General features: G+C 39.6%; 1 protein-coding gene across 2 annotated transcripts; it reads left to right on the plus strand.

The window, feature by feature from the left end:
* The first annotated feature begins 1556 nt into the window (after nt 1–1556).
* casq1b (calsequestrin 1b) lies at nt 1557–21852 on the plus strand. Of its 2 annotated transcripts, XM_079370909.1 has the most exons (12): nt 1557–1969; nt 14712–14744; nt 16491–16584; nt 17632–17732; nt 17880–17991; nt 18073–18146; nt 18378–18508; nt 18859–18904; nt 19038–19092; nt 19230–19330; nt 20065–20139; nt 21036–21852. In XM_079370909.1, exons 1-12 carry the CDS (start codon nt 1724–1726, stop codon nt 21306–21308), a joined length of 1341 nt encoding a protein of 446 aa, XP_079227035.1. In that variant the 5' UTR covers nt 1557–1723; the 3' UTR covers nt 21309–21852. The 2 variants fall into 2 exon arrangements, with proteins under 2 accessions (XP_079227035.1, XP_079227036.1); XM_079370910.1 differs by lacking the exon at nt 14712–14744.
* The last annotated feature ends 1650 nt before the right edge of the window (nt 21853–23502 follow it).

A 23502-nucleotide genomic window follows, 5' to 3' on the forward strand; every position in this document is an offset into this window, starting at 1 on the left:
TTACAAACAGCCACTTCTCTGTGCAAACCATTCTGGGATACATGGTGCTTCAGACCAGGCTGGTGGTGGCTGGTTTTCACCCTCATTGTGTCATAATCCTACATATCGTCCCCAAACTTTCCAAATCCAACAGTGGACAGATACATGTGCATGAAAGTTCACACTATAATGATGATATCTGAGTAATGCCCAGCTCACACACAGCCTCATAGCATCCACACCAGCACACACTGTCTGACCCATGGGCTGGGCGAGATTCATGGTCACATTACACACTGTTATTAATAGCCACCCTCTCCCCTTTCTCATTGTAAACCAATAGCTGACATGATCCCAAACTGTCTCTGAGTCCATCTATTTACATCTCTCTTTCTCTCTCATTCCACCCCTTTTCTCTCCCGAGAGCATCGTCCTCAAAGAGTAATCCAAAAGCATGAATGACATGTAGAAGGATGTCCCTCAGGAATAATAAAAAGAAATATCTTAATATCTTTTATAACTGACGGTGCCTCTGGTGATGAATTACAGTGAATGTAATCTTGTATGTTCATCACATGTAATCTTGTATGTTCATCCGTTAAATAATTTCAGTATTTATCTCACTTAAAATGGAAAACTAAGATAAACATTGGAGATGCTTTTGAAAAAAAGAAGCGATGTCTGAGCGCAGAAAGGTTTTACGACCAACACAGGGCTGGCTAAACACTGAAGCTTCAGTGTCCATGACATGGCAACCCTGCGTGCCAACAACTCCAGGTGGTGGTGGGAGGAGATGGTTCTCTCCAATGATTTGGACTGCAGAACTGTTGTAATAGTAAGTTAATATGCAGGGGTTTGCCTTCAATTGTTGATAATTTAAAACCAAAATTGCCAAATATTGAGCACTTAAGACTTGTATTTCTTTTGTCGAAGTTTCGAAACAGGTAAAGATATAGTTTGATTTTTAACTCGTATCACATAAAAGTTTAAAATTCAAATATTATGACAACTCAAATGCCCACAGAGCAAATCTACCCTCCAACCCTCTGCATGGATGCCATATTGTCCACAGCACAGTCCCTTGGAAGCCTTATTTTTAGCAAGAGTCCAACTCCTCTGCAAAACTTAATATGGGAATGGCATCTTGGAGCTCTTCTTTCCTCTAGCTCTCATCATACATCCATCCATACCTTCAGTCTTCAAGACACTAAGCTGGTATCTGTTGCGCTCCAGACACCCAACACAACCGCTGTTCCTTTTCATAGCCGCAGCTTTAAACAGGTGGCCACATGACCTAAGCTTAGCTCCCGTGTTACCATCCATTTGCTATTTTTCTGGCCACTGCTTACGACTCACACCCAACCCCCCCCCCTTACCCTGCCCTCTCACTGTGAGTTCTACTATTTTGGCAGCCTCTCAAGCTAGTGCACAACTCTTGCACTAGTGGGCTCAGTGTCTTGCCTACTCATGTACCAAATTGCGTCCCCCAAAAAGTGCTCCTCCCCCTTTCTCTGTGGTGTCAGAAAAACCACGTGTATCTCTTTTTTAAAGGGAGGTTGTCACTGTCAGACCTGCTCTTCTCTAGCCGGTGGGGAAAGGAAGCAGACTTTGTTCCTAACTCTCCCTGTTTGACACCAACTTGCGTTAGGGACAACGCTAAATTTCTTTAGATACTTTTTTCTCCAACAACCCCACGTATAAGGTTAAGGCTTAGAGAAGAGGTGTTTTCGCAAACCACCACGTGATGATAGCCATGAAGTGGGGCTTCGTGTTTTTGGGGGTCTTTCTATCTCTGGGGACCCTGTCCTGGGGGGAGAAGGGCTTGGAGATCCCTGAGTATGATGGCAAAGACCGCGTCCATGACCTCAACCCAAAGAACTACAAGTCTGTCATGAAGAAGTATGACGTGATGGTGATCTACTACCACAAAAATGTGGATGGGAACCGCAGTGCCATGAAGCAGTTTCAGATAGAGGAGCTGGCTCTGGAGGTGGGTCCCCGCCAAAAGATGAGTGTATGGATCGGTGGCTGGTGTAGGGAAGCTGTCATAGTGGAATAAGGGGACGGAAGGGAAGGTTCCAGCTATTTTCCAATTCGGGAATCCTGGACACAGCTTTGTAGTTTTGTGTGCGTGTGTTTCTTTTTAAGTGTTTCAAATAAGTGGATTTGAAACTGTTGATGGATAAAAGGTCATTCTAGGTTGAGTTGGGATTTGTGGACAAGAAGGGAGGCAGGTTTGAGAATGTGGGGACGGTTGAAAGGAACGAAGGATGAAGTTTTTGTGGAAGTATATGTCATGTATGATTTTGTGATCTTTTTGTGAGTTGGTCGTCTCTCAATCAGGAGATTGATGCTTCCATCCCAGTCCCTGCAGCCCACATGTCCAATAGTCTTTGGCCAAGACTCTGAGCTCCAAATTTCTCCTGATGGCATGGCCAGCAGTGTGCGAATCAGTATGAATGGGAGTCGATGATACTAATGGACCCTTTACATAGCAACCTCTCCAATTAGTGTTTAAATGTAAAACAACATTTTGACTTTTACTCATTGTTTGAGTACAAGTCCATTACCCTATGTCACCTGTCAGATTCTCAATGAATTGAATCACCCGATATGAGCTATCTTAACAGCATTACCTGTCCAGTGGTTAAAGTCATATTAGGCATCATGAGATATTTGATCTCAACTTTCCTGGACGAACAGTTTGTCAAATCATATTTTTTGTCTTTGTCTGTAAAGACGGTACCAAAGGCAACCACATTCAGTTGGTATGAAGTGTGTGTCCATTGCTGAATAATGTCTGACACCCCTTGACTCAAACCTTTTAAATGTCAGGGTTTGGCATTGGCTTTATCTGACAATAACTGCAATTGCATGAAAGTGTGGCAAGTGGACAGTGCCACGTGTTTTATCTGGTGATTTGACAGATGTTTAGTGGTCAGAAACCGTGCTGGGCTGGTTTTCTCTTTCAAACTTTCTTTTTACTACTTCTGTTATACAAGTTACAGCAACTCTATGGTTGCCTTTGAGGATTGACTGTCCAGTCTAGCAGCTCTAAAGAAAGGCAAACTTGTCTGCTGTGACTTTGATTGTGGCCACTGTTTGACCTCCGAAATTATTTGGAGCCTTTGTACTGCGTGAATTAAAGGAATCATCCACAACCTTTTACACACCACTTTATTCAGGATACTGTTTCCTACCCGGCTCAACCTGACAATTTGTTTTACACATTGGTTAATTCCCTCTTGTGTAGCATGTTTTCATACAACTAAATCAAAGCTGGGGTCAGATCAGCACAGATTTTGCACGTTTATAGACTCTTGTATGGATGGTTACAAATTTGGTGCATCACATTTGCAGCTTTTTTTTAGATTTCTTCTATTTCCCAAAAACAATTGCTTTGGTACTTTTGAGCCAGGAATTTGGATTTGATTTGGTGCTACTGCTGTTGTCTGTTGGAATTAAAAAGAAAACACAAGTTCTGAAAAGTCTTATTGGGTAAATACATAAACAGGATGTGCTTCCAACCGACTCACAGTAGATGCACCTGGGCCCTACTGTCATCCAGTGTATTCTCCACAGCAATCCCCTGCCCGTCAGAGCAGCAGTGTCTCCTTACAGACACACAGTGTACCTTATGCTAGCCTCCATAAGTCACCTCTGTAAATAGCCCAGGACAGCCCTGCATGCTTTGCAAGAGGCTAAAAGCCCTCGTGGGACTGGCAGAGAGTTTAAGGCCATATCTCACCTCAACTACTTCTCCCACTGCTCTGTCAGCTCTTCAGGCAACACTCTCTGTACTGTTTTGTATTACTACACACCCCTGTGGGTGCAGGCTTTGGTCCTAAACCATCATTTACACGCCCAAGTCATTGGATCGGATCGATTCCTTTGGTTGCTGCCAAGTTGTGCTATTTGGCTGGAGAAAGAGATGCTTACTGGAGAAGGTCCCTGTTGGACTGTTACTCTGTCACTGACTAGCTGCCAGTTGGTTGTGACCATTCAGCCAGCCAATGAAGGAACAGCACAAGACCTGCCCAGAGGGGATGCTTAAAATAGCTAGTCATTACCACCTATAAATGAGATAGTATGAATTATTAAAGCTCAGAGCTCAGGGAATCAAATCTAAACTGCCTTTGTTGAAGTCTGAGACCAAACATGGATTATTGAAGATGTCACTTATGAAGCCTATGCTTCAATTTTGAGACACCACACTGTACTATTAACTTTATGCATTAAAAATACTCTCAAAATATGTATTACATGTCAGAGGGGGAGCATGTTTGCTCGCAACATCGCTTGTTATTTAATCCTTTGAATTGGAGCTTTTTGCTTCTTTCTACTTGTATTTGAATACATCACAAATGGGCCGTAATTAATGTCTTTTTTCTCAATTTGCAAAAGTTTTTTTTAACCTTTATTTTTCCCGTCAAGGTTAAAATCATCTTTTTCAAGGGAGGCCTGCAAAAGTTACACTCACATCATAAATGTATTTCGCATGAGCTTAATGAATACCTATATAAGATATTTACCCTGCAGCTTTTTAAATTTGAATTTTCCAATATGTTGCAACAGAGTACATCGCCGAATTTAAACTTTAAAACAACACAGGTAGAAATCACAAAACTGATCTTGGTTTAGATATCACTGCAACAACAGAAAAAATACTAAGCACCCTAGTTTCTTGTTTTTAATTACCAAAAGTTACAGGCAAACTTCTGCATATTGTATAAATTGCATAAAAAAACATTCTCTTTAGTTGTCCCCTAAAAAGTGTACAGGCCCTTTTTAAAATACTTAATCTCTATTATCACAGGTGAACCAACCTGTGACCAAACTCTTTCTTTCACTCACAGGTTGAAAAACTTAATGATGATCTTAAGTCTTAAGTTTTTCGTGACACTTTTGTACTTTTTGATAAAGTGATCATTAAATTAAAGCAGGTTGTATTGTTTTAAAACGTGGGAGTCAAAAGTAACAAAGAATTGAAAATCTGATCGCCTTCCCTTGAAGGCTAATTTCAGACAAGACAGAAATCCTGACAGCTCGAACAAGTCAGCAACAAAGTCAGCAGTTTCACCCTGTCGCTCCTTAAATATGTCCGACATGTCACCTTTGACTCCAGATGGAATTTTTCTTAGTCTGTGAAAAATAATCCAGTGTATCCTCTCTGCTGTGAAGGGCTGAACTTCTGAAACCCTTGTGTGAAAAGGGTTTGACAAAAAACCTAATTAAAGACGTCAGCGTGCTGACACTAAATCCCAAAGCATCTGCTAAAGTGGGATAAAATGAAAACACCACTTTGATATGCAGACCAGATTAAAGAAGGAGGGGACTTCCTTTTTCAGGAATGTTTTGTGTAAAAAAAAAAGAGGACAGTTGGACTTGGAGTCAAACAGCTTCAAATTAAATTTCAGTCACACAGTAACATCAATGACCTTTCATTTAATAGCAGATGACCAGTTATCTAGTTTGGCCTGAAAAGGCAGCAAAAATAATTCTATTGCTGAAAATATAATTTTTTGATAAAGCTACCTCTAAATGAGGTTCAGGTTGAGTAGTTTCAGGGACTCGCTTGCAAACATTATCTTGACTGTTGAATGAAAGAGTCAGGCTGTCATAGATTAACATGATTGTACAGCACTTGTCATCTAACAGCTCATATATTAGATGATCCAATGATTGTGAAAAATGAATGCAAATCTTGCTTCGAATTTCACTGCGGCAAATAACAGGGTACAACGTTTTGGTTTAACTTGTGCATTTTGGCAAAGAGCGTTTTTATTCACAACTTAATCAAACCATGAATAATCAGTTTGGTCTACCAACAGCCAAACCCCAAAGACATTTGATTTATTTGTATGAGTGAGGAAGAAATAACTCGAATGATTGCTAACCCTGCAAAGGATTTCAAAATATCAAACATTTTGATCATTTTAGACACCACATGCATTACAACTATACAAACTCTGCTATTTCAATGAGTGTCAGAGTTAAAAAGAAGGAAAGATTTTAAAAGGCTACAGATGAATTAGCAACATGTTTGTACAGTGTGCAGGAATTTACTTGAACTGTTGGTTATTAAGAACAAGAAAATACACAATATTGGGTGCTGTATTCGATTCCTTTTGCCATCTAAACAAGTGTGGATATGGTTTAAAGTCAAAGTTAAAACATCTGTTAAATCCATCTTATTGTCTTTCCATACTGAATCCATTATTCGATAAGTCTTACAGCTACAAAACCATTACTAAACCCTTTGTCTCACACAGATGTTGTGTGTGTTCATCTCATGTTTGGTTTGGTAACAGCGTTTAACACCAGTCTCAGTTGTATTTAACATGGAGCAGAGTAATCACAGGTGTTTCAAATTCAATCTGCTCGAAGTGGCAACACCAATCTGTTAAATGAATGAGATTAATCTGACAGCCCTGTCATTATTATAACCCAGGCCCAATGTTGTAAAGCCAAAGTCATCAAAGGATATGTTTAGTGTCAAACAGACAACCTTCAAAAATACCAAATATACTATACGCTACAGACTCTGACAGAAGGAATAGCTTCCCTTTATGGAACTGGTTACATTTATTTTGTAAATAATTCCAACATTTTGCTCCCTCGTGGATTTTATGAACCATCAAAACTCTTCCAGGCGTGTCTGCTGGCCTTATATTCACACTCTCTCTCTCTCTTTCTCCTTTTGAACTCTGACTTTTGGCGAACTGCATACTGTAAATGCCCGTACTCATCAATCACTGCCGTCCACACGTCTCATGTTGCAGTAACTCCCCCCTCCCATACACATGCAATGTTGCAGAGGCAACCTAGATATTAATCATACCCTTTATTTAAAGACACATTTGTCTACAACACTCCCATTAAACAAAGTGGATTTCACCATTGTGCTTTCTTTATCGACCAGTGAGACAGCATATTGACTTCAACCAAATTATTTACTGACTTATACAGTTAAATTTCATATTTTATTTTTGAACAACATAAATGTACAATAGAATATTCAAACATACTTTTAAAATGTTTTTGTCATTGTTTTAGTCTTCACAATGCATAGCTGCATAGATTTAGGAGTCTAAATGACAAAGGTGACGAAGGTGCACTCAAAGCAAATCAACACGTACTGTTGTTTTATAATGTGCTGGGAATATTCCCGATTTGTCTTTTCTTTTCTGCTTCACTTTCTGGGAGATCTTGGAAAATGTCAGTGCTGTTGCTGTGGAAACATTTATCCAAACTGACTACTGGAAGCCCTCCTTCTTTCACCGGCACAATTAATTTCATGCTTACATTTTTAATGATATTGGATGATATTCATAGAGAGGGAGAAAGGAAGGGGCTAATATTGTATGTGCTATTTCTGACTATGTACCTTTCCCTGCTTGATTATTCCTGTTTCAAAATGCTACGGCTGCTGTTTAATATTCCTTTTATGTGAATTAAACCCTTTTATGTGAATTAAACCCAAACTTTTAATTAAAATTTAATAAAAAAAATAGGCCAACGTCCCAACCGTCCAAACTCCAGCCTTAGCGATAGGATGAGGAACTCAGACATCCGAATCTGGAACCATTGAACGTCTGCACATTTACATCTATGTTTAGCTAACTTATTGAGCTATTAGAACGCTAAGCTACCAAGCCGAGTATTGATTACAGCCAATAAAATCTGCTACCAACAGTTGTCATTTCGTTCAACAAAATCCATGGTCATCATTCGAAACTGTTGTAGGAGATTTTCTGATATCACAGATGAATAATGTGATGAATAATTATGGGTGCCATATTGTGCTAGCACTGCTACCCTGACAGGCGTCGCCAAAGTTACTAAAGAGGGGTGAAATTTAACTGTCATTTTGTGAATGTTGTTGACATCTCGGGTCGGCTTCTCATCTGGTGGTCATTTTTCTCTGACATCACACTGAAGGTGGCTCAAATGCTGTAATGACCCGTTTGGTTTACTCCTGAGTTCAACCGGCCTGTCAACAAAACTCTTTACATGTTAACAACTTCAGATTGATTGGCATCATAATATATAATGGATAATGATATTAAAATAATAAGCCAATTGGTCGGGCCGAAAAACAACATATTTGACTCGTTAGCTAGCTTTGGGGAACAGCTAACGTTAGCATCCAATCACTTCCTGCTTAACTGTTTGATAAAGTTGATAAAGCAATACAAACATGAACTGAATTATCAACAGTCATTTAGTCAGTTTATTTTTATCCCTGAAATATAAAACACTTGACCCTTTTCATGATCAGTTTGCTGTTGAACAGGATGTTCCTGGTTCGGAGTTGCTGCAAAACAAATCTTTTCCGCGCTGTATTCTGTGAACCTGACAGACATTCAGATCACTGCAATCATCTCAGTATTTAGGTGAAGAACATCGACACCTTGCTAGAATGCATTAGTAGGACTGGTTCTCATTACGACAGCTTGTCTTGGACCACACTGGGGCCAAAAGGCCAATTCCCAAAAGGCTCTTACACCTCTTGAACTGCCGATGAGATACGTAAAACTAAGCCACTTCATTCCCCAAAGACAATACTCCAGCACAGTCCAATTTATATCTCAGTTTCAGAAAGAATAGTTTTACTTTTACTCATTCAAGTAGCAATGCTGTCAATACTTCAACTTTCCTTTAGTGCCCCCAACACTGCTATCAAGTTGTCTCCTCTTACCCTCCCTGCGCTCCAACTCGACCCCTAATTAACAGTGTGAAAGAGACGCTAAATTAAGAACTCGTTTGTCAGACGCGACGTCATTAAAAGTGACAGGAGTAATGTTTAGATAAAGTGTCCTTGATGTAACTCTCCGAGGAGATCTCATCAGCGTTGATGTTGTGGAACAGTTTGTTTGATGGCGTTTTCGACTTCTCTAGTTTGTTCTGTGTTAAACACCGACGGATGTCTGATCGTCACCGTCTCAGCTGCAGGAACTCCTTATGGTGCATTGTTACAATACGAGACAAACAAGAAGACCTCGACACTCGAAACTCACACAGCTGTGTTGAAAACTTGATTCTGATTGGCTAAGAACACAAATTAACAGCGTGCTACCCTTCCATGGATAACTTTTGCTAAAACTTAAAGAGCTAGGAACGAGATTCTTATCACAGAGTTTACTGAAAAACAGAGATAATTATATCTAATTTAACCACTAATATTACTTTTGGGGCTTTTTGGACGGAGGATAAATGTGTATGACTTGTTACAAAGGTTTGCAAACTCTTGGATATTCTGATACTTTTCAATATTATATGATGATTTACTGATATTTTCTCAAATATACCTCATCAATCATACTTTAGAAACCAACAACTGTGAACGAAAGAGAGCGAGAACTGTCGAAACTGCACAAACACATTGACGCAAGTTTGGCACTGAGCTATTACCTATGATGTGTTTGTGCTCTTTATTCAGTATACAGGTAATAAACTTTCATTTCCTGACATTAAAACCAAGAAATGCTCCAACAGTTGGTACTTTTACGGCTCATTTGTTGGTGTAGTATCCAAAAATTATTGTAACTCTATCAAGGTTTTTTTTCCCCCTTTGTCCAAATCACATCAAAGTCACAGAATCAGGTATTTCGACAACTATTCCAGATACAGTATCCAACATATTGCTTGAATATTGTGGGGTTTTTTGTCCCTTCATGAAGGTGCTTTGTTAAAATTGAGGCTGAAAAACCAAACAGGATTTTTTCTACCAAGACTACCAGGAGTCAATCGTCTCCTCAGTCCTTTTGTGCTCCATAAATTGAGATATTTTATATGGATTTGAAGTCAAAGTGGAAGCAAGTCCCCTCTTACACTGATGAATAATGATGGGATTTTTTTTTAAAGCAGTCTCTGCAGAACATTTGGGCACCTCTCTTCTGATGGCTATATTATCACTACTCCATCAAGCAGGTGCTGTTAAATGCAGCTATCGTATTTTTCCTCTACTTTTCTCTTCTATCCATGTTTTCTATTCCATATTATCAACATTAGTTAAACAGAAGCTTTTACCAATAGTTAGCCCAAGAACACACGATATTAAACAAATGACCAACTTTCTGATTATTTCAGTATTTTACATGTCATTCAGGTGCTGCTACTGTATACACCACTCCTCAAACATATAAACCTTAAGTCAAATCTGCTTCTGCTGCTCCTTTGACGAGAGCGGCTGTGGGCTTTTATGTCGAAGAAACTCACAGAAAACAAGCTGAACGAATGCAGGAGAGACTCTGAGGTAATTAGTTGAGACTGTTGTGACATGTTTGTCTCATATCGCTTATTGCTGTTTAGTGAGTAACTCACAGATGGTCCCAGACTCTTCTGCCCTCACTATTTGTTGTTGTGAGTCAGCTCGTACACCTTTGAGGATTATGAAAGCTGTCCATGGATTTCATCATGTCTCCCATGAAATCATGTTGTATGTGTGTGTGTGTGTGTTGGAGGAAAAAAAAGATGCTAAACAACACTTTTGAAGATTGAAGACATTTCGATCACATCTTAATTCTAACTGTCTAAATGATGAGCATTACCCTTGACTGAACTGTGCACACACACACCAGGAAGAGGAAAGTCAGAGTGTATGTTTAATGCAATATTGTATCTGAATCTTTCATGACCGCCCCGGCGCAGTGTTATGTAACAGCTTGCCGTAGAACGTCCTGATGTGTTACAGCAGCCATTACTAATTCAAAGTCTGGCTCGAGGGAAAATCTGCCTGAACTTCTAATTTTGCAAAGATCCCAGGACAGCTCCTTAAACAGACAGACAGGAAATAGTGCTGATTCGAAAAACCCTTTTATCTTTCCAAGTTTCACAGATTCAAGTCTTGTTTCTTGGAGTGTTAAAGTCCATTTTAGAGGAAATTGGGGATTTCTGTCTTTTGCACCGGTTTGTGTATGAGTCAGCTTATTAAACCACCATTTTTGTTTGTATTGTCCTAAAACCCTTTTGATAACATATTCTAAAGCTTATAGCGGGTTGTTATTTCTTAAATGCTTTCCTACAATGTTACTACAATTTTAAATACAGGGAAATAATTTAACATTTTTTAAAATTACATAGTCTTCCAATGACTGACACATATTTTTTTACTAAGATCTAGGACATTTTCTGACAGTCAAACAGGATTTCTTCATTTCAAATCGTATCATAAGCAAGTCTTTTGCAAGTTGGCACTTTTATAAAAAAATAAATGTGTTCACTAATGACTGTCCGGGACATTATTCTTGAACAGAGAGAGTTAGTATTTTTACGTAATTACCAAGTAGGAATGTAACGATGCCTCGCAATAAGATTGAAAAATAAATCCAAACAGGGTAGAATTCGAATCAATGACACAAAACATTTTGAAATACTTGTTTTTTGAACCAGCAGAGGGTGAAATCTGCGTTTGCCGTCTCTATTCCATGGCAGAAGCAGGTTGGGATTTTGGCATCAAAGTGGAGGCTAAAAAAACTTGCCACATGCAACGTCATCAGTTTAGCATGCATTCTAGTAGTGTCTTTAAATATGCAGATGCACTGTACAGTAGGCTCTTTCTTTAGCAGCTCTGAATATTTAGACTGTGTAAATATTAATGCCAGCAAAGCAAGTTCTTTCTCTGCAGCTGGTGTGAACCTTTCCTTTGGGTTCTCGCTGAGTGACTTACATCATAAGGTGACGCACACAAACCAATGTGTTACTCAACAACTGCTCGGTTGTTTACTAAAGACACACTCAAGGACTACATGGGAATAACCAAACAACTCAGTCAGAGGTTCAGATTTAGCCCATAATAACCAGCTCTTTTTTACATCAATGGTTTATTTAGTTCTTTCCAAATTCCCTGGTTAACTGTCCTCAGGACATTTTCAAGTAGATGGATATGTTAAAGGTGAAGTTTATGTCAAACATCTTGTTCATTTGCACACATTTGAGTGTATCTTAAAATAAACCCAAGTGTTCAATCCATTAACTGGATTGAATCCAGTTCAATGAACATCGTCACCAAGATTTAACTCTTTAAATGAAAGATGAAAAAAAAAGGAGGCATCACCTCTGTTAAAATGGTGGCATAAAGTATCCGACAGGGATAGAAATCACACTGGATGCTGGTAGCTGGTTGGGAAGCTGAATGCATGCATGGATGAATGACGTGCAAATTACTGTTATTACAGCTCTTTATGATATTTTTTCGTTTCTTTTTCAAGAGGTTTTAAAAGAAAAATCTGAAATGTCTTTTGGATGCCTGCTGATTTCCTGTCACACTTTAATACCTATGCAGTGGAAATGGAGAAAAAGGTCTACCGCATGTGGGGAGAAGGGAAACCTCCACTTAAGAGCCTAAGTGTTCTTCTCACTAACTTTTATACAGGAGCAACATTAAGGAGCCGTTTTTGAAATATAACCAAATTTAGATCGCCAGCACTTAAAAAGGGATTTTACATGACAAACTGTCCACAGGGGGCGCCAACACAAATTTAATGATTTTCACAGCTACTTGAATGTTTGATATTGATACGACTTTATGAACACTGAACCTTATCTAATGCATTCAAGTGCAAAATATATTGAAAAGAAAATGTCAAAATATTAACCAACTTGTAAAAAAAAATGCTGTTTTGATTGACCAGTATTAGTTTTCTTACATTTTCCCTTCTAATCCAGTCTGAATCCAGCCCTTTGCAAGGATAATGATGATTATCCCTCATCTTATATAATTAGGTCATCCCTTTTCTCTTTTGAACACACCTGTTCGGATCAGGTTTCATTCTATCTAATCGCTATAATCCTGATGTCTAATTTCTAAACAATCAAGCCTCGGGGGCTGATGATCTGAAATCTTGGCTTTTGTAAAAGAATCAATGATCCAACACAATCTAACACCAACAAATACAACAGATCAATGCAAAACACTCAAACATTAACTACCCTTTGCAAACCCAGTCACAAGCATCTGCTGTAGTGTCCAGTGCTAGTGACTAATGCAGGTGTAGATTTGGCTATGATGAAATTTGACCCTCCTGCACTGAAACCCTCCACCCTCTCCCAGCTCATCATTTGGAGCCAAGTGCAGCAGGGACCCAGAGAGCATATTTGACAACTCACCATGGCACTCTGCCATCGTCTTGTGTCACCTGACAGGCTGACACTGACTGGGCATTGGGAGTGGGAGCCAAGGGATTGCACATCCGACCTCTCTCTTGGCATTGTGTGCTCAGAATACTAAAGTTTGGCCTCATCAGGAGACCAAGCATTGGCTGGACTTGTTCACGGTGGTGACGCTGGCCCGGAAAGCTTACTTGTTTCGGTGATAAATGGTATGATCACATGGAAGCATATAAGGAGAAAACTAAATCGGATCAAGAATTGATCCCTGAGGTATGCCACGAGTTGTCTGTGACGTAAGAAAACTGAATCAACTGGAGACGTAACATTAAACAGTGAAGGAGTGCCTTTAAACTAAGCTACAAAAGATGTTCAGACGGACACGCGAGTGAAGCCACGAAGAAAAACAGACATGGGAGATGTTTGAGTGCGTTAACTGCGTCCTATGTAACAGATCATCCCATCTTTTCTGCCCTCACCATGCTTTCTTACCCACCCATATATAGCTCTGAGACTCCCTGCTTTGCTTTCCACTCCACATGTGAGCACCAGCAACTTCTTAAAAATACCCCACTGTTACTAATATGGCCATGCACTGCGGTGTTTGGGAGGGGGGATATATAGGAAGAGCTTTAGGAAGAACTTACAGACAAACAGCTCTTAAACTTTTAATTAAGATAAGTTTCTTCATTGTTCGAATGATTTTCTTTGAATAATGTCTGCTGCAGACGGCTTGTGTTTTTATTTCAGTAAAAACCTTGACTTTGGCTGATGAATTGGATATCAGATAAAGGAGAAAATTCAACAAAAAGAAACTCAGTCACTCATTCAAAGCTGCACTGTGAGAGGCTGAATTGAAGATTTAATGAAAATGTTTTAAAGTGTTTATGTTTGTCTTGAACCTGGCGCTCTTCAGTGGCCGGGAAGGGATAGAAGGGATTAAGAAGCTAATCATTTTAAGCACTAGTGAAGACTGCACCTTCATATTCATCAGTAATTGCATCATTTCTTGTATTAAGCCATATTCACACTTCTCAAGCATTACCTCAAGACCTCATGTGATGTAGCAACCGACCCCTGAAGCTGTATGACGCAATAACACAGTCTTAGGAAAAATAACAACACGTTTGTATCGCCCCTTTTCAAAGACGTCAAAAAACAGGAAATGTAAAAAAACAAAACAGAAAAGATATCTAAAGAATTAAAAATTCTAATCAGAAGGATACCTTGGAGTTTAATTTCAAAGACTGAAATTAAAGTGTTTCCATTTATAGCACAAATAACATGAGGTCAATGGGTAATGATCATCTGGTAATACTTTAAATTCCCATAACAATCATCTTTAATAAGTACATTTTGTATTTATTCAAGGTAAATCATAGATTTCTAGGTTAATGGAAATTTAATTTGACTGAATGAATATTCTTTAGGATTATTCTTCATGGGACTTAAAACTAAGTGTTACAGATATTACTGTGTGTATTTGGCTTTATCATCTAAATATCATGTCAGTGTTTTAAGTTTGGACCTATTTTGTCTCCTGTGAAGGCCACTCCGATTTGTTGTAAACCTGGAGGCTGTGACTATTGTGCTTTGCCCTAAAGCGTTACCTCTTCTTGCAGTTGACACCAAATCAAGCAGCAAAAATCTTTCAGGTATGTCAAGGTCTGCCTTTCTGTGTCTGTAAAAGCTGGGCTGTGAATCAAAGACCCTTCTGCTGCTGCGGTATCTGCTCATTGTTCTCTTCCACTCCTTGACTGCAGTTTGGTGAAAAATGTCATGAAACAACATCAGACCAGTGGAGACTGAACTGCTTTCAAAGCAGCTTTGGCTGTACCAGGGTCTAGACTTTGAATGAACCCGTGTATGTCATAGTAAACAGATCTACTTGCAATAGACAAGGTGAATACTGGATGAAAAAAAGCCTAATCTATCTAACCTATTAACCAAGCTTCTTCATTTACATCCATTCATCTTCCCAACCATTTCACCCATCAACCATCATTGACACAAAAATGTCTCTTTACACGTATCAAAAATATCTTATCTCTTGAATTACAAGTGATGTCTTATTTTACAGATAAATTTGAAGAACTAGCAAAGCTGACGTTAGCTACACTCAAACACGCAATCTCGTCTTTGTCTGTTAAGTAAATGTGTTTTTTCTCTCAAATTCAGACAACTCTACTAGATTTCATTTCAATAACATTTAATAAAAACATTTAATGTCTCGTGAATGTAACACTGAAATCAGTGAACGTCCCGTATATTAGTAAAACGTAGAAACAACATTTTGAAGTCAGTAAGGGGTTTGTATTTTTCCCCTGAGTTGAGACGTCAGGACTTCAGAAGCTAAGCTAACTAGCTGCTCGCTCTAGCTTTAGCGCCAATCGTATAAGTCATCTTATTACAACCTTTACAATTAAGTTTCCCAAAATTATGAACCAGCATTTCAATATTTAGGGCAAGGGACCTGTTGGTGATAGCTGTTACATGGTTGTCACTATCTTGCCTTAGTGTATCAGTGTTAAAGGGACACATTTGCTCTGAGTCCAATCATGAGCTCATGTTTCTGGACTCCAGAGACCCAAAGGATGGATGGCATTAAAGACTGCTAATGTCAACAGCTTAGCACATACTACACAAAAACTATACATATACTGCACACACTATTTATGCTGTTGCTTAGGGGCATTTGGCCGCTTATTAATGTTATCCACATTGCAATGCTGCTTTGCAAGCTGCAACATTAAGCCTACAAAAAGAATAACCTTATTTTGAAAGGGACAGTCGTGCTTTACCGCTGTGCTGGGGCTAAATTGATCGATAAAGCAATGCAAATAAAAACAGAAGGGACACCGCTGTATTTCAGATTACCACTAGGAAGCTATTCAGTTTTTTAAGTGAAGGGAGATAAACAATTTCTGCACAAGTCGGGATATTTACAGTGTAAATATGTTTGCGCTTGTATGCAGTAGCTTTACTTTCGCAGTGTGAGCTCCTCGTCTTTCCACTACACCTGTTGCAGCGTCTCTTCCCCTTGACATAGTTGGCTCATGTTCTGCCCCTCTTGTTCTTCTGGAAACCCTGCTGTCTGTGCTCCTCCCGCGCTGGCTACGAGGGCTGTCAATTGTTGGCTTCAGTTTCACTCCGATTTAGAAAGTGCAAGGCAGCAATCCAAAGCTTTTTGCTTTTAAGGCTTTGAAATCATCAAGAAATGTCACGGGGTTACTGGTGTAAATGAAACTAGAAGTGTTATGAGATTAAGACATTTCTTTTATGTGTGGACAAATAAACTGCTTTGATCAGACGACTGAATGATACATAATACAACTTTCTCTGTATCTCTCCCCTTACACCCATTCCTGTCTCCACTCCCCCACCTCTCTCTCTCCATTCAGCTCGCAGCCCAAGTTCTAGCCGATCTCGACGATGAGGACATTGGATTCGGCCTGGTGGATGAAAAGAAGGACTCCGCTGTTGCCAAGAAGCTGGGTATGTCTGCCAGTCAGTTACAAAGAGCTTGCTGGTGGAAACATTGCCTAATTGATACCAGCAAGACAAAAAAAAAAAAAAAAACGTTGGCTTAGTGAGAATAATCTGTTTCCATCAAGTGTTAGACCCTTTTCTCATGGCCCCTCCTGGTGTTTTCAGTGAATGTGGCTGATAAAGGGCAACACATCTGACAAGTCAGCAAATGCTGCAATTTAAAATTATGCTGTTTTTAAATGTACTTTTAAAAACCCATAAAAGTCATCCGTCTAAACAGCTCTTCTTAGTCCATTCTTGACTGAAATCTGGTTTTAAAAAACACTTTAAATTAAGGTCACATTATTCACCATTCGCTTATAAGTAAGGCTGGAACAATATGGGATTTTTTTGTGGCCAATGCCGATATAGGGGAGGAAAGATCTGTATAGATAGATACAGAAATACATAAATCTATTGAACTGATCCTTTAGATGCATTAATCAAACACTTGTGGAAAAGATATACAGTGTAAGTTAGACAAGATGGTCACTCAACTGGAGACACATGAACATGCAACACTGAGTCACACTCTGGAGAATGATGACGTTTGTTGACATCCAGATAGCGCCCTCTGCTGGTTATATATAGAACTGCTAGAAATGTGTTCCCAGACCAGGCCTGGTGGTTGGGTGGAAGTCATGCTCAAAAGGAAAGGCATGAAAAACAAAAGAAAAGAAATGAAAATATGGACGTACTTAAAAATGAATACTGGAGTTAAAACATGTTAAATATCATGTTGGTTTCTCACACGGCTTCCAGTCAGAGTTGATGTGAGGCCACCCGTAGTGTAGATGAGACAAGTCTGCCCTCTAGTGTTGACCAAAGTTATCACAGCTTCTTTGCAGCAGCAGCAGCAGCTGCTCTGCCTCACTGCAATCTGCCTGAGTATAAGCAATACTTCATGTACCAGGAGTTGCAATTGTAGAATCAAACTTAACCAAAAACTCTTTTTTCAGTGATCATATGTGTAAAAATCTTCCTGGAGTAAAACTGGAACAATTTGTTTGTCAGGTCTGGATGAGGTGGAAAGCATCTACATCTTCGCCGACAACGAGATCATCGAGTACGATGGAGAGCTGGCCGCAGACACCATTGTTGAGTTCCTCTATGATGTAAGTGGTTTATAAACAGTGACTGGGTTTGAAGGGTACCTTAACATGAAATAATTGAGCACATATCCCAAAGTGTGCATTAGCTATAACTCACAGCTTCTCATTGACGGATTATCTCATATTCGTCTATATCCCGCCTCTTCTCAGGTGATCGAAGACCCCGTGGAGATCATCGACAACGAACGCGAGCTGAAGGGTTTCCACAACATGGATGAGGTCATCAAGCTGGTCGGCTATTTCAAGAGCGAGAAGTCTCCACGTAGGTTGAATGTCATGATCGGAAGTCTGAGCTTTAAAAGTCATGAGTTTTAAGGATGTGTTTTATCACTTCTCAATCCAGACTTCATTGAGTACGACGACGCTGCTGAAGAGTTCCACCCCTTCGTCAAGTTCTTTGCCACATTTGACCCCAAGGTTTGGTTTGTTTTTAGTATCTGTTCGGGTTTATATATTTCTGTGTATGGAAAAAAGGGCGTTCGTATGTATCTTCTTGGGTTTATAAGGAAATGTACGTAAATGTTAATGATTGTTGGTGTTGTTGGATTAGCAAACAAGCTAACTAAATGTAGGTGGACCAGGGTTACTAGAATACCTTGAAATATTTGAGATCGTCTATGAACTTTGAGTTCCCGGTCGTTATTTCAGATCGCCAAGAAGCTGAAGCTGAAGATGAACGAGGTCGATTTCTACGAGCCGTTCATGGAGGAGCCCGTCACCATTCCAGGAAAGCCCTACCTCGAGTCCGAGCTCGTTGAATACATCGAACAGCACGACAGGTGAGGCTGCTGGAAACTAAAACAACAAAAGATTCCATCCATGGTGACCCACCAAGCTTTCTTCCATCAGTTAACACTTCGACATTGCCGCCTTGCAAGTCTTCACATTTGTTGAAACCAAATCTCTGGCATTCAACTCGGTCACCTCTTTACTTTGACTTTGAAAAGACGTTACAGTTTTTTGCATTCCCATTGGAATTTACCTCGATGTTTTTGTTCTACTGATGTCATCTTACTATCTGGTCTTTTCACATACTTAATGTTTGTGAAGCACCTTGATTGAGGGTTATACTGTTACATAGAAAAATAAGTTTGACTTGATTTGGTCTTTTGGTGTTTTTATGCTTCAGGCCCACTCTGAGGAAGCTCGAGCCTCACAGCATGTACGAGATCTGGGTAAGAGCCATGCAGTTGACTCCGTGTTAAATAAACTTTGCTCATTGAACTTCCCGTTTTTCCTCTAAATTAACTTCTATGTCATCTACAACATAAAAAAACAAACATAGTAATGTGTCTTCTGTGTTTGCAGGAGGATGACATTGACGGAGAACACATTGTTGCCTTTGCTGAAGAAGACGACCCAGGTGAACTCTTACATTTCAGCCTTCGTCTTTATATTTCCAGCACTGATTGAAAAAACAAAGCTCTTTAGTTAGTTGGATGAGTTACTTTAAGGGTACCCTTGTACCCTACTATGCCTAACACTTCAACTTTTCTTCAGATGGTTTTGAATTCCTGGAAATCCTGAAGGAGGTGGCCCGTGAGAACACCGACAACCCCAACCTCAGCATCATCTGGATCGACCCTGACAATTTCCCCCTGGTATAAAAAACACACTCTTTGACTGTAGGTCAGCATGAAGGCACACTAAGGCTTAAGATCCAGAAAGCCTCTTTATAGATACTAATACAGCAAAAATTTACCACTTGTAAATATATCGGGGACTATTTAAAAAAAAAAAAGAGTGAAGTCAAACTCACTGTGGGTTTTTTGTTCTCAGCTCTGTGTTCACACTTCCTTCAGCTTGCTTATGTTTCTCAAATGTGTTTTGTATGTTCAATATTTTTCACCAATCTTTACCTGTGAGCCCTGATACCAAGTGTCCAAAGATGGACAGCCCGCCCACTCACGGACAGTGTTTCTGAGGGTATAAGAAGAGTACAACTGAAGGAGAACCAACACATGTTCCAAACCATAAAAAAACTAGTGGTGTAAAAAGAGTGGTAGGGGGGGAGGAGGTGTGTCCAAACAGAGGATTTATTTTGGTTTTGAAAGTAGACGCCCACTTTAAGAGTGATCCGATCTGCACTGATTTCATGTTCCCATGCAATAGATAGATAGATAGATACTTTATTGATCCCGAGGGAAATTCAGAACAATGATTGTTCTCCCTAAAGTCCCAATGAAGTTTGGTTGTTCATGTTGAAAACTGTTTCATCTATCATCTCATATTTGTGGTCTTATACGACATCATCTCAGTTATTGTACACCAGGATTTAAGTGAAAACGAAGTAGGAGGATTTATAAGCCTAACGTTGTCTGTATCTCTGTTTCAGCTGGTGCCCTACTGGGAGAAGACCTTCCGTATCGACCTGTCTTCTCCACAGATTGGTGTGGTTGACGTTGAGGACGTAAGCTACTTTTTTTTTTATAACCCAAACAAAGAAGAAGAAGTGAACAGTTGTTTTTGGGCAACTTTAAGAGTTTCAGATGTAAGAGTAGGAGACGATGGAAAGATAACGTTTTTGATTTCTAGTGAGATAACATAATGTGAAGAGCAAGGAAGTCGATTTAGAGTGCCAATCAGGGGAAAGGACTTTAAGTCAGATGAGTTGGATATGTGTCTCATGTAACTTTCTGTAATTCAGAGGTCATCAGACTCAACACATGATTTCAAGTCCTTTTTCTGTATTATCCTGGAAAAAGTGAAACTCTATGCGTACCCCGGTCTTTTTAAACGTGTTGCAACAAGATGAACAAAACTGGATTCACAGTGATTCTCAATGTCGCGTTGATTATGACGCAGAGGGGAAGAAACACTGAGACTAAATAGACACAGGGGTAATCAAACACAGGTGAGACTGGTTACACAGGTGAGGACAATCAGACAGAGGAGCAAAGAACCTGAAACACTGAGGACAACTACAAAGTAAAACCTGAACACTGAAAACACAACCTAAACAAGATATTTCAAAATAAAACAGGAAACACTTAAGACTAAAGTAAGAAACACTAACACACAGGAAACACTGAGAACTCAAACAAGACAAGAAATCAACACTCAGAAATTCAAAACTAAACCAAACAACAACCACCCGACCAGTTTGGAGTTTTAAGTTTGTTTTAAAAAATATGGATCTCTCTGTATGGCACAAAAGACCATCATGGAGAGCATTGATTTCTTTCTTTGTACGACTTTTTCACGTTTATATTTCTTGGCACAGGTTAGCTGCACTCTAGGTTATTAAATAAAACATTTACAAACGTCCATCCTTCACAATCACCTCCCCCTTGTTTTCCTCTCCAGGCCGACAGCGTGTGGTTGGAAATGGACGACGACGACGATATGCCATCAGCTGATGAGCTGGAGCAGTGGATCGATGACGTTCTGTCGGGAAAGATCGACCCAGACGATGATGATGAGGAAGAAGACGACGACGACGATGATGATGATGATGACGACGAGGATGATGATGATGAAGACGACGATGATGATGATGATGACGATGATGATGATGACGATGATGATGATGATGATGACGATGATGACGACGACGACGACGACGACGATGATGAATAAATACATTTATCACATTTTATTGAGCCAGTAATGGCAAAACCCAAATGAGGCACCATTTTTTTTAACATCTTACAACAAACACACTTTGTGTCTGTTTGCTTCCTGTACGGTTTCCTGCAAGGGACAAAAATAATGAACCTATGGGAACCTTTTAATATCAGTCAGGGAGGGAGATTTTAAAAGAAGCCGAGCATTCGCGACTCTGTCGATGAACAGGATTGCAGGCTTTCTTTGTTACTGTATTCAAACCTGCTGACTTCTCACTTCTTACTTTCACTATGAAGAGGCTCACAGAGAGGCTAACTTCCCCTTTTTTTTGTTTCTACAGTTCTTCACATTAACTGTAAACCTGACATGTTTTCTACTTGATGAAGAGAAGAAACAATCACTTTCATGTACTATTATAAGAAGGAAGTAAACGTACCTCACTGGACAGTCTTAAGATTATTACAACCTTGAAAAACTTAAGTGTCTGATGGTAAAAAAAAAAAAAATCAACATGATTGGTTTCTGCTCTCATAATAAAAATGAAAGACACAATAAAGCCCGTTGTTTGTGTCATTGCTCCCTGTTCATCTTTTTGTGTCGCTGATGTCGTGATTGGATATACAATGTGGAGTCCGTGCATGGTGTTTTATTTTGAAATTGACCAGACGCTTGATCTGACTTCCTTTCCCAGTGGATCTGCTCAGTTCAGCTTCACGAGCACCTTGTAAGAAAATAGACTTGGCGTGTGTTTTAAGTAGTGCAGAGGAGGCGCTTTGGGCACGGGGAGGAGACTGACCACATGGTCGTAGTGGAAACGTGAACATTGCGGAGCAGAGTGAGGAGGAAACTGAGAGTCTGTTTGCTTCTTGTAAGAAAATATAAATAAATAAAATATAAATAAATCAGTCTTTAGAAATCTTGTCCTGTCAGTCTAGGAAGGAGAGATTTTAAAAGAAGAAGAGCCTTTTTTTTTTTTCTTTTAAAGATACGTTTTTTTTCCTCATGAAAGGTATACTGCATGTTTAGTCCAGGTCGAGGCAGCTCCAAGCTTCAGTGGAATAAGTGAAAACTAAACCCTTGGGGTGAGAGGTCAGAAAGGTCAGTGAAGAAGTTTCTTGGAGCTTGGTTACAACCACAAGTTGAGACAACACGAATTCTTCCTCTTACTGTGACGGTTTAACAGGAAGTGAAACCTGTGTATGTGCTTAAAAAACACGAGGTGTATCTTTACACAGCAGATTATAACTGAGGGACTTTAAAGGAGCGATATGTGGGGCAGCCTGTTATGCAGTTTGCCCCATGCACAGAGGCGTTTGTCCTCATCGCAGGGACCGTGGGTTCAAATCCCGCCTCAGCTCTTTTCTGCATGTCATCCCCCCCACTCTCTCTCTCCCCAACATATTCTGTCTCTCTTCAGTCGTCCTATCCAACAAAGTCAACAATGTCCAAACACCCAAAAAGAAAAGCAATGTGTAAGATATCAATTCAGAATTGGCCTCTTGTGCAGAGAAAAAGTCTACACCCTTTGATTTGAACTCAAGAAAAATTGGAGCAAAAACACAAAACATATGAAGCAAACGCTAGCTCTGTTTGCTCAACTCGTTTTTAAATGACAAATAGTCACATTCAGTTAAATGTTTGATTAAAGTCTAAAGTTATTAAAACTATCAAGAGCTGAACAAATGCAAGTTGTGGTGCACACAGACTATTAACGCTGTTTGGATGATAAAGATATTCACCTACCGTTTTCTCGAGTTTTCTGATACAGTTTATGATCTGGAGTCGAGGAGTTCTATTCTCCGTTCTGATTGGTGGAGTCATCGCTGGAGACGCCCCCTCCCCTCACGTGACTTTTGGCACAAATAACGCAACAAGAAGGTGCCAAAAGTCGTGTACTTGTCTGATGAGATTTGTGACCCGCAGAAGTGAACTCGTGAAGTTGTAGCTGCGAAGTTGAGGTTGCACAGAAGATTTACGAACTTGTGGAGAAAATGTGAACTTGCAAAAAAAATAAAAACACCTGAAGATTTTTTTATTACATTTTTTAGTTTGTAATGTCTAATTGTTTACCACAAATTTAGTTCACGTGTGTGTGATTTTCTTTCACAACAGAACATTTGGATACGCAAGTCGCAATTTTATATCTTCAAGTTCTCAAACTGCTTTCTACGACATCGCAAAACAAATTCACAAGTTCATCTGTTTT

The sequence above is a fragment of the Symphodus melops genome (genome assembly GCF_947650265.1).
Source record: "Symphodus melops genome assembly, chromosome: 20".
Classification (NCBI taxonomy): Eukaryota; Metazoa; Chordata; class Actinopteri; order Labriformes; family Labridae; genus Symphodus; species Symphodus melops.